Source organism: Loxodonta africana, chromosome 11, assembly GCF_030014295.1.
Source record: "Loxodonta africana isolate mLoxAfr1 chromosome 11, mLoxAfr1.hap2, whole genome shotgun sequence".
Classification (NCBI taxonomy): Eukaryota; Metazoa; Chordata; class Mammalia; order Proboscidea; family Elephantidae; genus Loxodonta; species Loxodonta africana.
In genome coordinates, this window is record NC_087352.1 from 11274660 (window position 1) to 11288629 (window position 13970).

Genomic DNA, 13970 nt, shown 5'->3' on the forward strand with positions numbered 1-13970 from the left:
TGTTCTGTTATTTTGTACGTAGGTCGTTATGAGTCTGAATGGATTTGATGACACCTAATCGACGGCACTGGGTTTTTTTTTAAACAACAACAACAAAATTTATCTAATTTGCTCTTCATGTATTTGTAGTTGTGTTTGATCACCTATTTCTAAAGAAAATAAGGTCATATCATTTTTCCCTATATTATCTTCCCGTTAGCTTTATAATTTTAGCTTTAATATTTAGGTCTATGATCCTATTTGAGTTAGTTTTTGTACGTGGTGTGAGGTACCTGTTTCATTTTCCTGCAAGTGGTTACCTAGTTTTTCCAGCACCATTTGTTAAAGAGACTGTTTCTTCCCCATTGAATGTACTTTGACTCCTTATTGAAAATCAGCTGCCCATAGATGGATGGATTCTATTTCCAGTTCTCAATTCTGTTCTGTTGGTCTATGTGTCAGGTTTGTTTTGTTTTTTTTAAAATAGGGAAGTGTTACCTCAGTCCACTGCTAAGACCTACATGGTGAGCATTTCTCCAGACAGATGAAGGTGTTTCAGAAACTGGACAGCTAAAAATCCCACCAAATGTCTATTATATCACTTACCAGTTTGTATTCTTTGGAAGCTCTTTAAAATACATAACCCCATGGTTACCACTTTTTTTAGTTGCAAGTTTCCCTCCAATTTATAGTATATTTAGGGAATCTTTCCCATCAGTACACATAGAACTCTCTCATTTTTTGTAATGGCTTTCTCGTATTTCATATTAGAAATTTATCATATTTTATTTAATTACTCTGATATTGATTGACATGTTGCTTGTTTCAAATCCTTGGCATTTATGAAAAGTGATGCTTCAGGAAACATCCTTGTCCACATGTGTGATTATTTCTGTAGGATAGACTCTCAGAAGTAGAATTTCTGGGTCAAAGCATTGCCATTTTACGTCATTGAGTTGATTTCAACTCATAGCTGCCCCTTGTGATGGAGTAGAATTGCCCCCATAGGGTGTTTTCTAGGCTTTAATCCCCTTTCTGATGCCAACTGTGTAAACGGTACTGCAGGGGGGTCTGACCTCCTTTAACTTCACAAAGGAGAAGGAGAATCAAGATCAACAGCCCAAGGCTGATTCCTATGAGGCAGAGGTCAAACATGCCTCCACCTTCCTACCTTTTCACCAGTTCTGACACAACCATCCCTCCCATGGCACTCTTTACTTCTCTGCTGGGTTCCATAATTCGTTGCAACAGCCACACAGAACTCACAGATCAAACTCACAGTTTAGGGGTTTATTAGGGAGGTAACAGGTTTTAATTCAGGCTTAGGAACACTCGGGATACAGTCCTTCAATCAGGACTGCCTCTTCTCAGCCATGCTTGCAGGCAGGTCTCTCTCTGGCCCTCTAGCCCTCGGCCTAGCCTCAGCCTTGCTTGGGCAAGTGTAACAAAGCTCTTTCTGCTCTGCTAGTTAAGTGCCTCGAGGAATCTCACGCCACCCATAAGCCTCGGCCTGGAAAGGGCTCAGGTCTTTAGCTCCATGGCTCAGCAAACCTAGCTCCACCAAGTACCCAGAGCCACTCTACTCCACCAGCAAGCCTCCTGCCTGAAGGTGCTTGACTTTCTCACTCTGTGGGCCTGGAAGCTCACCACACTGTCTCCTGCCAGTCTCCTGCCTTTGCTGCCACCATTTCTCTGCCACTGCTTCATACCATCTCTGGTGTTACAGCTCTCCCTGTCTGTCCTGGTTCTGCTGCTGTGCTGCCTCTGTCTTCCATGTTATAGCTCCTCGCTCTTTCTCTGTATCTCCCTTTAAGACTAGCATGATGGAAAAACCGACCAATGCCCTTATTAGGTTTCCATACACTTCATTTGCATGGCCCCACATGCCGTGCACCTTATTTACACCATTAACAAGTTATCCAATCTCCTTGGTGAGCCAAAAGCACCTCATTTGCATAGTCCCACCTAGTTATTGGTGGGAGTAACAAAGACTATGGCTAACTAGATGTGCCATATTAAATAATTCACTGTACTGCAGGATTTTAATATATCAGGGAGAGAAGGTTTTGCTTTTGAACTATAAATTCTCTGGGACATTGTTGTTATTCATTGCCATCAGGTTGCCTTTGACTCATAGTGACCCCATGTACAAAAGAATGGAATGTTACCAAGTCCTGTGCCATCATCATGGTCGTTGGGACATATGTGTCCATTGTTGCAGCCACTCTGTACTTTGAGTTCTTCCAACCTAGGGGGTTCATCTTCCAGTACTACATTGGATAATATTATGTTGTGATCCGTAGGGTTTTCATTGGCTACTTTTCAGGAGTAGATTGCCAAGCATGTCTTCCTAGTCTGGCTTATTTCAGAAAGTCTACTGAAACCTGTCCACCATGGATGACTCTACTGGTATTTGAAATACCGATGGCAGAGCTTCCAACATCACAGCAACACTCAAGCAACCACATACCACAAACTGACAGACTGGTGGTAGCCAGGGACTAAGTAATGGAGAATTTTTAGTTGCTAGCATTGTGTTTAGGAGTCCCTCGGTGGCACAAATGGTTAAGCACTAGGATACTAATCGAAAGGTTGGCAGTTCAAATCCACTCAGTGATACCTCCAAAGAAAGCCCTAGCAATCTACTTCCAAAAGATCGCAGCCATTTAAAACCCTATGGAGCACAGTTCAACTCTAAAACACACGGTGTCACCATGAATCGGTATCCTCTCAAAGGAAACTGGCTTGGAATTTTTGGTTTCTAATAATGTGTTTGAGCTACATTGCCCTGTTATTTGCATGGTGTTACCTCCTCTGATTTGCTAGGTATGACAGCAAGGTTGTTCAACAAATGAGAAGGAGATAGTAAGTGGGAAATCTTTCATCCCAGGTGTGAAGTGGCCTTGTGAATACTACTTCTTCAGCAAAGTTACTGCAGGAGCCAATGCCCTTAGCTCAAGGATACTGCTGTGGCTCACATCACTTCTGGACTTTTCTTCAGAATTCATGGCACATTTTTTGAAAATCCTCAGTGGTAGCATAACTGAGGACTTTATCCTTTTCGTAACTGCTTTGTTAATTCTACAAAATAAGTAACATTTTATGAGTCAGACACTGAATGTATAAAATCTGTCCACCAACCAAATGCTGATGTACTAAAAGAAGTAAAAGACCAAATTTTGACTCACAGAAATTTAACATTGTTTTATACAGTCAACTGCAAGAGTTAAGGAGAAGTATTGAAAACCTAGAGGAAAATCAGCTTTAAAGCAGGTCTCTTAAACTCCTTCAGATTTCATTGTGAGAAAATAAATGTCATCTCCCTCATTTGTGAAGGAGATCGGTTGACAGAAGAACCAAATAATAACTTCTTTGGAAGACTTAAAATCTTCCGTTTTTGTGATTGGGAATGATCAGGAAGTCCTTCCAACTCGAGGCTTTAATTTTCTCTTTCAGCTTGAGGGATGCCTAAAGTGTTCTTCCCCTTGGGTTTTCTCTTTCCAGGTCTTTGCACATTTCTTTATAATATTTTACTTTGTCTTTTCGAGCTACCCTTTGAAATCTTCTGTTCGGCTCTTTTACTTCATCATTTCTTTCTTTTGCTCTAGGTATTCTATTTTCAAGAGCAGGTTTCAGAGTCTTTTTTGACATCCATTTTGGTCTTTTCTTTCTTTAGTGTCTTTTTAATGACTTTTTGCTTTCTTCATGTATGATGTCTTTGGTATCATTCTACAACTCATGAACACTGGGCACAGAGAAATCACAGAACCCAGGTTATTAATCATATTGCAAGTCTTTGCTTATCACCCATTGGTGGTCTTCTGACTTGGGTAATCAATTGCCCCAGCACAGTGGGGAACAGGCCTCAGAGAAATCATAGAAGAGTCTGTTTGACTAATGCTATTAAAGAAATTCCCCACACATCTGTCAGTTTATCATGCTGTGGTGTTTGGGCGTTGCTGCAATGCTGGAAGCTATGCCACCGGTATTCAAATATCAGCAGGGTCACCCATGGCAGAGTGGTTTCAGCTGAGTTTCCAGACTAAGACAGACTAGGAAGAAGGGCCTGGCGGTCTGCTTCTGAAAAGAATTAGCTGGTGAAAACCTTATGAATAGCAGTGGAACATTGTCTGACATAGTGCCCGAAGATGGGCCTCTGAAGTTGGAAAGCACTCGAAATACAACTGAGGAAGAGCTGCCTCCTCAAAGTAGAATCGTCCTTAATGATGTGGGTGGAGTCAAACTTTCAGGACCTTCATTTGCTGATGTGTCAGGACTCAAAATGAGAAGAAACAACTGCAAACATCCGTTAATGATTTGAACCTGGAATGTCTGAAGTGTGATTTTAAGGAAATTGGAAATTGTCAAAAATGAAAAAGAACACATATCCTAGGCATTAGTGAGCTGAAATTGACTGGTATTTGACATTTTGAATTGGGCAATCATATAGCCTACTATGCCAGAAATGACAACTTGAAGAGGAATGGCGTTGCATTCATCATCAAAAAGAACATTTCAAGATCTATCTTGAAGTACAACGCTGTCACTGACAGGATGATATCCATATGCCTACAAGGAAGACCAGTTAATACAACTATTATTCAAATTTACGTACCAAGCACTATGGCCAAAAATGAAGAAATTGGAGATATTTATCAACTTCTGCAGTCTGAAATTGATCAAACACGCAATCAGAATGCACGGATAATTACTAGTGATTGGAATGCGAAAGTTGGAAACAAAGAGGGATCAGTAGTCGGAAAATATGGCTTTGGTGATAGAAGCCATGCCAGAGACTGCATGACTGAATTTTGCAAGACCAACGACTTCTTCACTGCAAATACCTTTTTTAACCGACATAAACAGTGACTATACACATGGACCTCACCAGACGGAATACACAGGAATCAAATCGACTACATCTGTGGAAAGAGATGATGGAAAAGCTCAATATCATCAGTCAGAACAAGGCCAGGGGTTGACTGCAGATCAGACTATCAATTACTCATATGCAAGTTTAAGTTGAAACTGAAGGAAATTAGAACAAGTCAATGAGAGCCAAAGTACGACTTTGAGTATACCCCACCTTAATTTATAGACCATCTCAAGAATGGATTTGACACTTTGCACACTAATATCCAAAGACCAGATGAGTTGTGGAATGACATCAAAGACATCATATATGAAGAAAGCAAGAGGTCATTAAAAAGACAAGAGAGAGAGAAAAGACCTAAATGGATGTCAAAAGAGACTCTGAAACTTGCTCTTAAATGTCAAGTAGCTAAAACAAAAGAAAAAAATGATGAAATAAAAGCTGAACGGAACATTTCAAAGGGCGGCTCGAGAAGATGAAGTAAAGTATTATGATGACATGTGCAAAGACGCGGAGATAGAAAACCAAAAGGGAAGAACACGCTCAGCATTTCTCAAGCTGAAAGAACTGAAAAAAAAAATTCAAACCTCAAGTTGCAATATTGAAAGACTCTACAAGGAAAATATTAAATGGCAAAGGAAGCATCAAAAGAGGATGGAAGGAATACACAGAGTCACCATACCAAAAAGAATTGGTCATCGTTCAACCATTCCAGGAGGTAACATAAGATCACGGGCCAATGGTGCTGACGGAAAAAGTCCAAGCTGCACTGAAGGCATTGGTGAAAAACAAGTCTCCAGGAATTGATGGAATACCAATTGAGATGTTCAACAAACGGATGCAACACTAGAATTCTATGCCAAGAAATTTGGAAGGCAGCTACCTGTCAAACCGACTGAAAGAGACCCATATTTATGCCTATTCCCAAGAAAGGTGATCCAACTGAATGCTGAAATTATCAAACAGTATCATTAATATCACATGCCAGGAAAATTTTGCTGAAGATCGTTTAAAAGTGGCTGCAGCAGTATATTGACAGAGAACTGCCAGAAATTCAAGATGGCTGTAGAAGGGGACGTGGAACCAGGGATATCATTGCTGACGTCAGATGGATCCTGCCTGGCTGAAAGCAAAGACACCAGAAAGATGTTTACCTGTGTTTTATTGACTATGCTAAGGCATTAGACTATGTGGATCACAACAAATTATGTATAACATTGCGGAAATTAGGAATTTCAGAACACTTAAATGTGCTCATGAGGAATCTGTACATGGATCAAGAGGCAGTCATTGGAACAAAACTAGGTAATACTGCATGGTTTAAAGTCAGGAAAGGTGTACATCAGGATTGTATCCTTTCACCATACCTATTCAATCTGTATGCTGAGCAAATATTCCGAGAAGCCTGACTATATGAAGAAGAACAGGGCATCAGAATTGGAGGAAGACTTATTAACAACCTGCGTTATGCAGATGACAGAACCTTGCTTGCTGAAAGTGAGAAGGTCTTGAAGCACTTACTGATGAAGATCAAAGACTATATAGCCTTCAGTATGGATTACACTTCAACATAAAGAATACAAAAATCCTCACAAATGGACCAATAAGCAACATCATGATAAATGGAGAAAAGGTTGAGGTTGTCAAAGATTTCACTTTACTTGAATCCACAATCAACACCCATGGAAGCGGCAGTCAAGAAATAAAAAGACATATTGCATTGGGCAAATTGGCTGCAAGAGATCTCTTTAAAGTGTTAAAAAGCAAAGACATCACCCTGAGAACTAAGGTGCGCCTGACTCAAGCCATGGCATTCTCAATTGCCTCTCATGCAAAAGCTGGACAATGAATAAGGAAGACTGAAGAAGAATTGACAGCTTTGAATTGTGGTGTTGGCAAAGATATTGAATATACCACAGACTGCCAAAATAACAAACAAATTTGTCTTGGAAGAAGTATAACCAGAATGCTCCTTGGAAGCAAGGATGACCAGACTGGGCCTCATATACTTTGGACATGTTTTCAGGAGAGATCAGTCCCTGAAGAAGGACATCATGCTGGGTAAAGTAGAGGGTCAATGAAAAAGAGGAAGACCCTCAATGAAAAGGATCGACACAGTGGCTGCAACAATGGACGCAAGCACAACAATTGTGAGGATGGCACAGGACCAGGCAGTGCTTCGTTCTGTCGCTATGAATCAGAACCGACTGGATGGCATCTAACAACAACAATAAGATTAAAGAAATAATCCAGTCACCTGAGAATGACTGTTTAAGAGATTCCTGACTGAGCCTTTACCTCTGCATGGAACCTTGAGTTATGTAATAATGTAATCACTTCCATGATGAGATCTGCTTTAATAGCATCACCGTCCTGATGAAATATAATATAATCACCTCATTGATAAGATCTGATATAATGTAATCATTTCCCATAATGAGATCTGGTAGAATGTAATCACCTCTGTGATGAGATCTACTATGAGCAGCCAATCAGCTGAAAGGGACGATTCCTTGGGGGTGTGGCCTACCTCCGGTATATATATGGATGTTCCAGCAAGGCTTTCTTCCCTCTGGATCTTGCATGTAGCTCTACATCACCTGACCTCCAGTTCTTGGACTACAGCCAGTGCCCTGCAGTATTGTCTGCTGATCATGGGATTCATCAGTCTCCTCAGCCTGTGAGCCAGTGGCCTGCCTTGTGACGTGCTGGTCTTCGGTTCATCATACCCTGCAGCCCTTCAGCCAGCAGCCTCCTGTTTCACCCGAGGATCTTGGATTCGACAGGGTCCAAAGCTTCTAAGCCAGTAGCCTGCCATCTGCCATCTGGCCTGTAGATCTTGGGTTTGTCAGCCCCTGCAGCTATGTGAGTCAGGAGAAGCCTCTGGCCTGATGCTTGACCCAAAGATGTGGAACCAGAAAGGTCTCTGAAGGTTTCTGAGCACCTAGGGAGTGATCCAGAGCCTTGAATTCTGGAGTCACTACCTTGGCTCTGCCTGAGGTCTAAGCACACCAACCCTGCCAACCACAGATCGGGATTGCTTTTGGAGGAGACTCATCAGCATGAACAGCTGGGGCCCACCTAGGCTCTTGGACCTTGCAAACCAGAGCCTGCTGAGGGACGAGGCCTTGGCCATCACTGCTCTGCGGTCACTGCCCACGGAACTCTTCCCACCCCTGTTCAAGGCAGCTGTCGCTGGCAGACATAGCGAGACACTGAAGGCAATGGTGCAGGCATGGCCCTTCACTCGCCTCCCCCTAGGGGCTCTGATGAAGGCTCGACAGTGTCGCCAGGACATTTTAAGGGCTGCACTGGATGGGGTTGATGTCCTGCTTGCCCAGAAGTTTCATCCCAGGAGAGGAAAACTGAAAGTGCTGGATTTACGGGCAAATACTCATACCGACTTCTGGAATGTATGGTCTGGAACTGGGGCCAGGGCCTCTGTGTGCTTATTAGAGGAACTAAGGACTAAAAAGAAAAAAGTAGACAATTCCAAGGCAGGGGATAAGTGGCCTATGGCCCCATGGAGGTGCTGATAGACCTGTGCCTCGATGAAGCTGCCCCTGATCAACTTCTCACCTTCCTCATTAAGAAGGTCAAGCAGAGAAAAGGTCAGATACACCTGTGCTGTAGGAAGCTGAATATTGTTGCAATGCCACTCCAAAATATTGAGAAGATCCTCAAAACGGTGCAACTGGACTGTGTCCAGGAGGTGGAAGTGAATTGTACCTGGGAACTGTCCACCCTGGCCAGGTTTGCTCCTCACCTGGGGCAGATGGTTAATCTGACTGGACTCCGTCTCTCTCACATCTACATAACTTCCCTCATTTCCCGGACAGCAGAGGATGTGAAGAAGCTTGTTGCCCATTTCACCTCTCAGTTGCTCAATCTGAATCAGCTCCAGGAGCTCCACCTGGGCTCCATCCTCTTCCTTGAAGGACACCTGGACCAGGTGCTCAGGTGCCTGAAGACCCCCTTGGAGACCCTCTTCATAACAAATTGCTTGCTTTTGGAGTCTGACTTGACATACCTGTGCTTATGCCTGAGCACCAGCCACCTAAGTCACCTGAATTTGAGTGATGTCAACCTGACTGGCTTAAGGGCTGAGTTCTTCCAAGTTCTGCTAGCGAGAGCCTCAGCCACCCTCCATCACCTGGACTTACATGGGTGTGGGATCACGGACTCCCAGCTCACTGCCATCATGCCTGCCCTGGGCCAATGCTCCCAGCTACCACCTTCAGCTTTTTTGGAAACCCATTTCCACGGCTGTCCTGGAGAGCTTGCTTTGGCACATTCTCCCACTGAGCAAGTTCAGACTCGGGCTGTTTCCCGTCCCTCTGGAGTGTTACATGGGCATCCAAGGAACTCTCCACCTGGGGAATCTTAAAGAGTATATGGCCAAGCTGAGGCAGACACTGCAAGAGTTAAGGCACCCCAACTGGATTTGGTACAATCACAGCACCAGTACCTATGATGTAATTATCCTCCATTTTGTGATGTGTTCTAAATCCTAACCTTTGCCTATGTTTATATTCCCATTTGTGAATGGGTTGAGTTTGTTAAGTCATAGAGGCAAGACTAGGGTAGGATGCATATTGAGCTACCAGCCTTACTCAAGTCACACTCTTGCTTGGGTTACACCTTTTATCTTACAAGAAATAAAATGAGAAAGGAGCAGAGAGAGGAGGGACCTGACTACCACCAAGAAAGAAGAGCCGGGAGCAGAGTGCTTCCTTTTGGAATCAGGGTCCCTATGCTGAGAAACTCCCTGACCCAGGGGAAGATTGATGCCAAGACCTATGGAAATCTCCAAGGGACTCCGGGCCCACAGATGTTGAAAGGAGACAAGGACCTTCCCCAAGAGGGGACAGAGAAGGAAAGCCTTTCCCTAGAGCTTGTGCCCTGAATTCAGACTTCTGTCCTCCTGAACCATGAAAGTAAATTTCCATTTGTTAAAACCACCCACTTGTGGTATTTCTGTTATAGTAGCACTAGTTGTTATTGTTAGGTGCCGTCCAGTCAATTCCATCTCATAGTGTCACTGTGTACAGAAGGAAACACTGCCTGGTGCTGCACCATCCTCAAATCATTGCTATGTTTGAACCCAGTGTTGTAGCCACTGTGTCAGTCCATCTCGTTGAGGGTGCTAAGTAAAGCACCATTCCTCAAGCCCATCAACCAGCCACCTGGTAGCAGTTTGATTACATTAGACCACTTCTTTTGTAGAGCACAAAGAACCTAGACACATTTTTAATCAAAACAGGCTTTTATTAAGCCAAGACAAAGATAAGGAAATCATTCATGAATAAGGGACTTCTGCCAATGCGCACCGGGGCACAAGAAACTAGCAGAATCCAAGAAAGTACAGTCAACAGTTGATTAACGTACTTTAACAGGAGGAAGCAAACACAGAAGAAAAATATGGGTTGGTTACAATGCCATTTGTAAAAAGTAAAAGCAGGTTAACGAAAGTGGGGTCCTTATAATGATTGTTGTTGTTAGGTGCTGTGGAAATGGTTCTGACTCATAACGACCCTATGTACAACAGAACAAAACATTGCCAGATCCTGCACCATCCTCACAATTGTTGTGCTTGAGCCCATCACTACAGCCACTGTGTCAATCCATCTCATTGAGGGTCTTCCTATTTTTCTCTGACCCTCGGCTTTACCAAGCATGATGTCCCTCCCCAGGGACTCATCCCTCCTGACAACATGTCCAAAATATGTGAGACATAGGCACTGGGGTTTTTTGGGGGGAGTCTCACCATCCTTGCTTCTAAGGAACATACAGGTTATACTTCTTCCAAGACAGATTTGTTCATTCTTTTGGCAGTCCATGGTATGTTCAACATTCTTCGCTAACACCACAATTCAAAGGCATGAGTTATTCTTCGGTCTTCCTTATTCGTTATCCAGTTTTTGCATGTATATGAGGCAATTGAAAACACCATGGCTTGGGTCAGGTGCACCTTAGTCTTCAAGGTGACATCTTTGCTCTTCAACACTTTGAAGAGGTCCTTTGCAGCAGATTTACCCAATGCAATGCATCTTTTGATTTCTTAACTGCTTTGATGGGTGTTGATCGTGGATCCAAGTAAAATGAAATCCTTGACAACTTCAATCTTTTCTCCATTTATCATGATGTTGCTTATTGGTCCGGTTGTGAGGATATTTGTTTTCTTTATGTTGAGGTGTGTTGTTATTGTTGTTAGGTGCCGTCGAGTCAGTTCCGACTTATAATGATCTTATGCACAACAAAACAAAACACTGCCCTGTCCTGTGCCATCCTCTCAATTGTTGCTTTGCTTGAGCCCATTGTTGCAGCCACTGTGTCAATCCACCTCTTTTTCCCTGACCCTCTACTTTACCAAGCATGATGTCCTTCTCCAGGGACCGATCCCTCCTGAAAACATGCCCAAAGCTTGTGAGACACAGTCTCGCCATCCTTGCTTCCAAGAGCATTCTGGTTGTACTTCTTCCAAGACAGATTTGTTCATTCTTTTGGCAGTCCATGGTATATTCAATACTCTTCGCCAACATCACAATTCAAAGGCGTCAATTATTCAATCTTCCTTATTCACTGTCCAGCTTTCACATGCATATTAGGCGATTGAAAACATCATGGCTTGATCAGGCCCACCATAGTACTCAGGGTGACATCTTTGCTTTTCAATACTTTAAAGAGCTCTCTTGCAGCTGATTTGCCTAATGCAATACGTCTTTTGATTTCTTGACTGCCGCTTCCAAGGGTGTTGATTGTGGACCCAAGTAAAATGAAGTCCTTGATAACTTGAATCTTTTCTCCATTTACCATGATGTTGCTCATTGGTCTAGTTGTGAGGATTTTTGTTTTCTTTATGTTGCGGTGCAATCCATAGTGAAGGCTGTAGTCTGTGGTCTTCATCAGTAAGTGCTTCAAGTCATCTTCACTTTCAGTAAGTGAGGTTGTCATCTGCATATCGAAGGTTGTTAATGAGTCCTCCTCCAATTCTGATGCTCCATTCTTCTCCATATAGTTCAGCTTCTTGGATTATTTACTCAGCATACAGACACAATACAGCAAAGGATACAACCCTGATGCACACCTTTCCTGACTTTAAAGCATGCAATATTACCTCGTTTTCTTCGAACAACTGCCTCTTGGTCCGTGTACAGATTCCTCATGAGCACAATTAAGTGTCCTGGAATTCCTGTTCTCTGCAACGTTATCTATAATTTGGTATGATCCACACAGTCTAATGCTTTAGCATAGTCAATAAAACACAAGTAAACATCTTTCTGGTATTCCCTGCTTTCAGCCAGGATCCATCTGACATCAGCAATGATATCCCTAGTTCCATGTCCTCTTCTAAATCCCACTTGAATTTCTGGCAGTTCTCTGTCAATATACTGCTGCAGCCACTTTTGAATGATCTTTAGCAAAATTTTGCTTGCACGTGGTATTAATGATATTGTTTGATAATTTCCCAATTCACTTGCATCACCTTTCTTGGGAATAGGCATAAATATGGATCTCTTCCAGTTGGTTGGCCAGGTAGCTGTCTTCCAAATTTCTTGGTATAGACGAGTGAGCACTTCTATTGCTACATCCATGTACTGCTACAGCCGCTTTTGAATAATGATTAAGGAACACAATATATGTGAGTTGCATGATGGATTTAAAGAGTTTTTGTTGACTGTTGTTGTTGTTAGTTACTGTCGAGTCAATTCCAACTCATAGAGACTAGTTACCTACTTTAAGAGTTCTTCTGCTAACCAAAATGTCAGTAGTTGGAATCCACCAGTTCTACTCTGTCCTATAGGGTCACTATGAGTTGGAATTGACTCAGTGGTAATGGGGTTTGGTTTTGGTTTAGTTACCTACTTAGTGATTTGTACGACTAGGTACCCACTTAATGATATATGCTTTGTTGGTTAGATATGGGGTGGGGGCATCCTTGGGAACAACGTTTGTTCTTGGCTTTGTCACAACAGAGCAGTCACTCTTCTTGGCAGGCAGAACTGCTGTAACCAGTTCAGATTTCTGGTTCTACAAGTTTTTCTACACAAAATGAGTTTCTAAGCCTAGACTCCAACCCAGCTTCGAATTACTCTGGTGATGCCTCAAATAATTTCTTTAGGGTCTCTATATCAATTCCATCATGGAAATGGCAGCGTTTCATTCTTACTGAGATATACACTTATTCTCGATATGAATTTGCCTTCCCTGCATGCAATGCTTCTGCCAAAACTACCATCAATGGACTCACAGAATGCCTTATCCACCATGTCATGGTATCCCACATGGCATTGCCCCAGATGAAGGGACTCACTTCACAGCAAACAAAGTGTGGCAGTGGGCATATGCTCGTGGAATTCACTGGCTTCAGTACCATGTTCCCCATCATCCTGAAGCAGCTGGCTTGATGGAACGATGGAATGACATTCTAAAGACAATTACTTCACCAGCTAGGTGGCAATACTTTGTAGGGTTGGGGCAATGTTCTCCAGGAGGCTGTATGTGCTCTAAACCAGCATCCAATATATGGTGTTGTTTCTCCCATAGCTAGGATTCTAGGGGTGGAAATGGGAGTGGCAGCACTCACTATTACCCCTAGTGACCCGCTCACAAGATTTTTGCTTCCTGTCGCCACTACCTTATGCTCTGTGGGCCTAGAAGTCTCAGTTCCAAAAGGAGGAATATTCCCACACTTATTCCGTTGAACTGGAAGTTAAGAATGCCAACAGGCCACTTTGGGCTCCTCGTGCCTCTGGATCAACAGGCAAAAAAGGGAGTTACCATATTGGCTGGTGTGATTGATCCTGATTACCAAGGGGATATAGGATTGGTATTACATAATGGAGGTAAAGAAGAGTATGCCTGGAATATAGGAGAGGTCCCTTAGGGTGTATCTTACCAGGCCGATGATATAGTGTGGGAAGATGAGCCCCTCAGCTTGGAAGGCAGTCAAAATACAACTGGGGAAGAGGTGCCTCCTTGAAGTAGAGTCAACCTTAATGACACGGTTGGAGTAAAGCTTTCAAGACCTCCATTTGCTTATACGACACAACTCAAAAAGAGAAGAAACAGTTGCAAACATCCATTAATAATCAGAATGTGCAATTTACGAAGTATG

General features: G+C 42.8%; 1 protein-coding gene across 1 annotated transcript; it reads left to right on the top strand.

Annotated features, from left to right (window-relative positions):
* The first annotated feature begins 7914 nt into the window (after window positions 1-7914).
* Window positions 7915-9446, top strand: LOC100667374 (melanoma antigen preferentially expressed in tumors-like). Its single transcript, XM_064293501.1, is given in 3 exon segments — window positions 7915-8359; window positions 8362-9100; window positions 9102-9446. Coding segments are annotated over 3 exon segments (1449 nt in total). The 3' UTR covers window positions 9367-9446.
* The last annotated feature ends 4524 nt before the right edge of the window (window positions 9447-13970 follow it).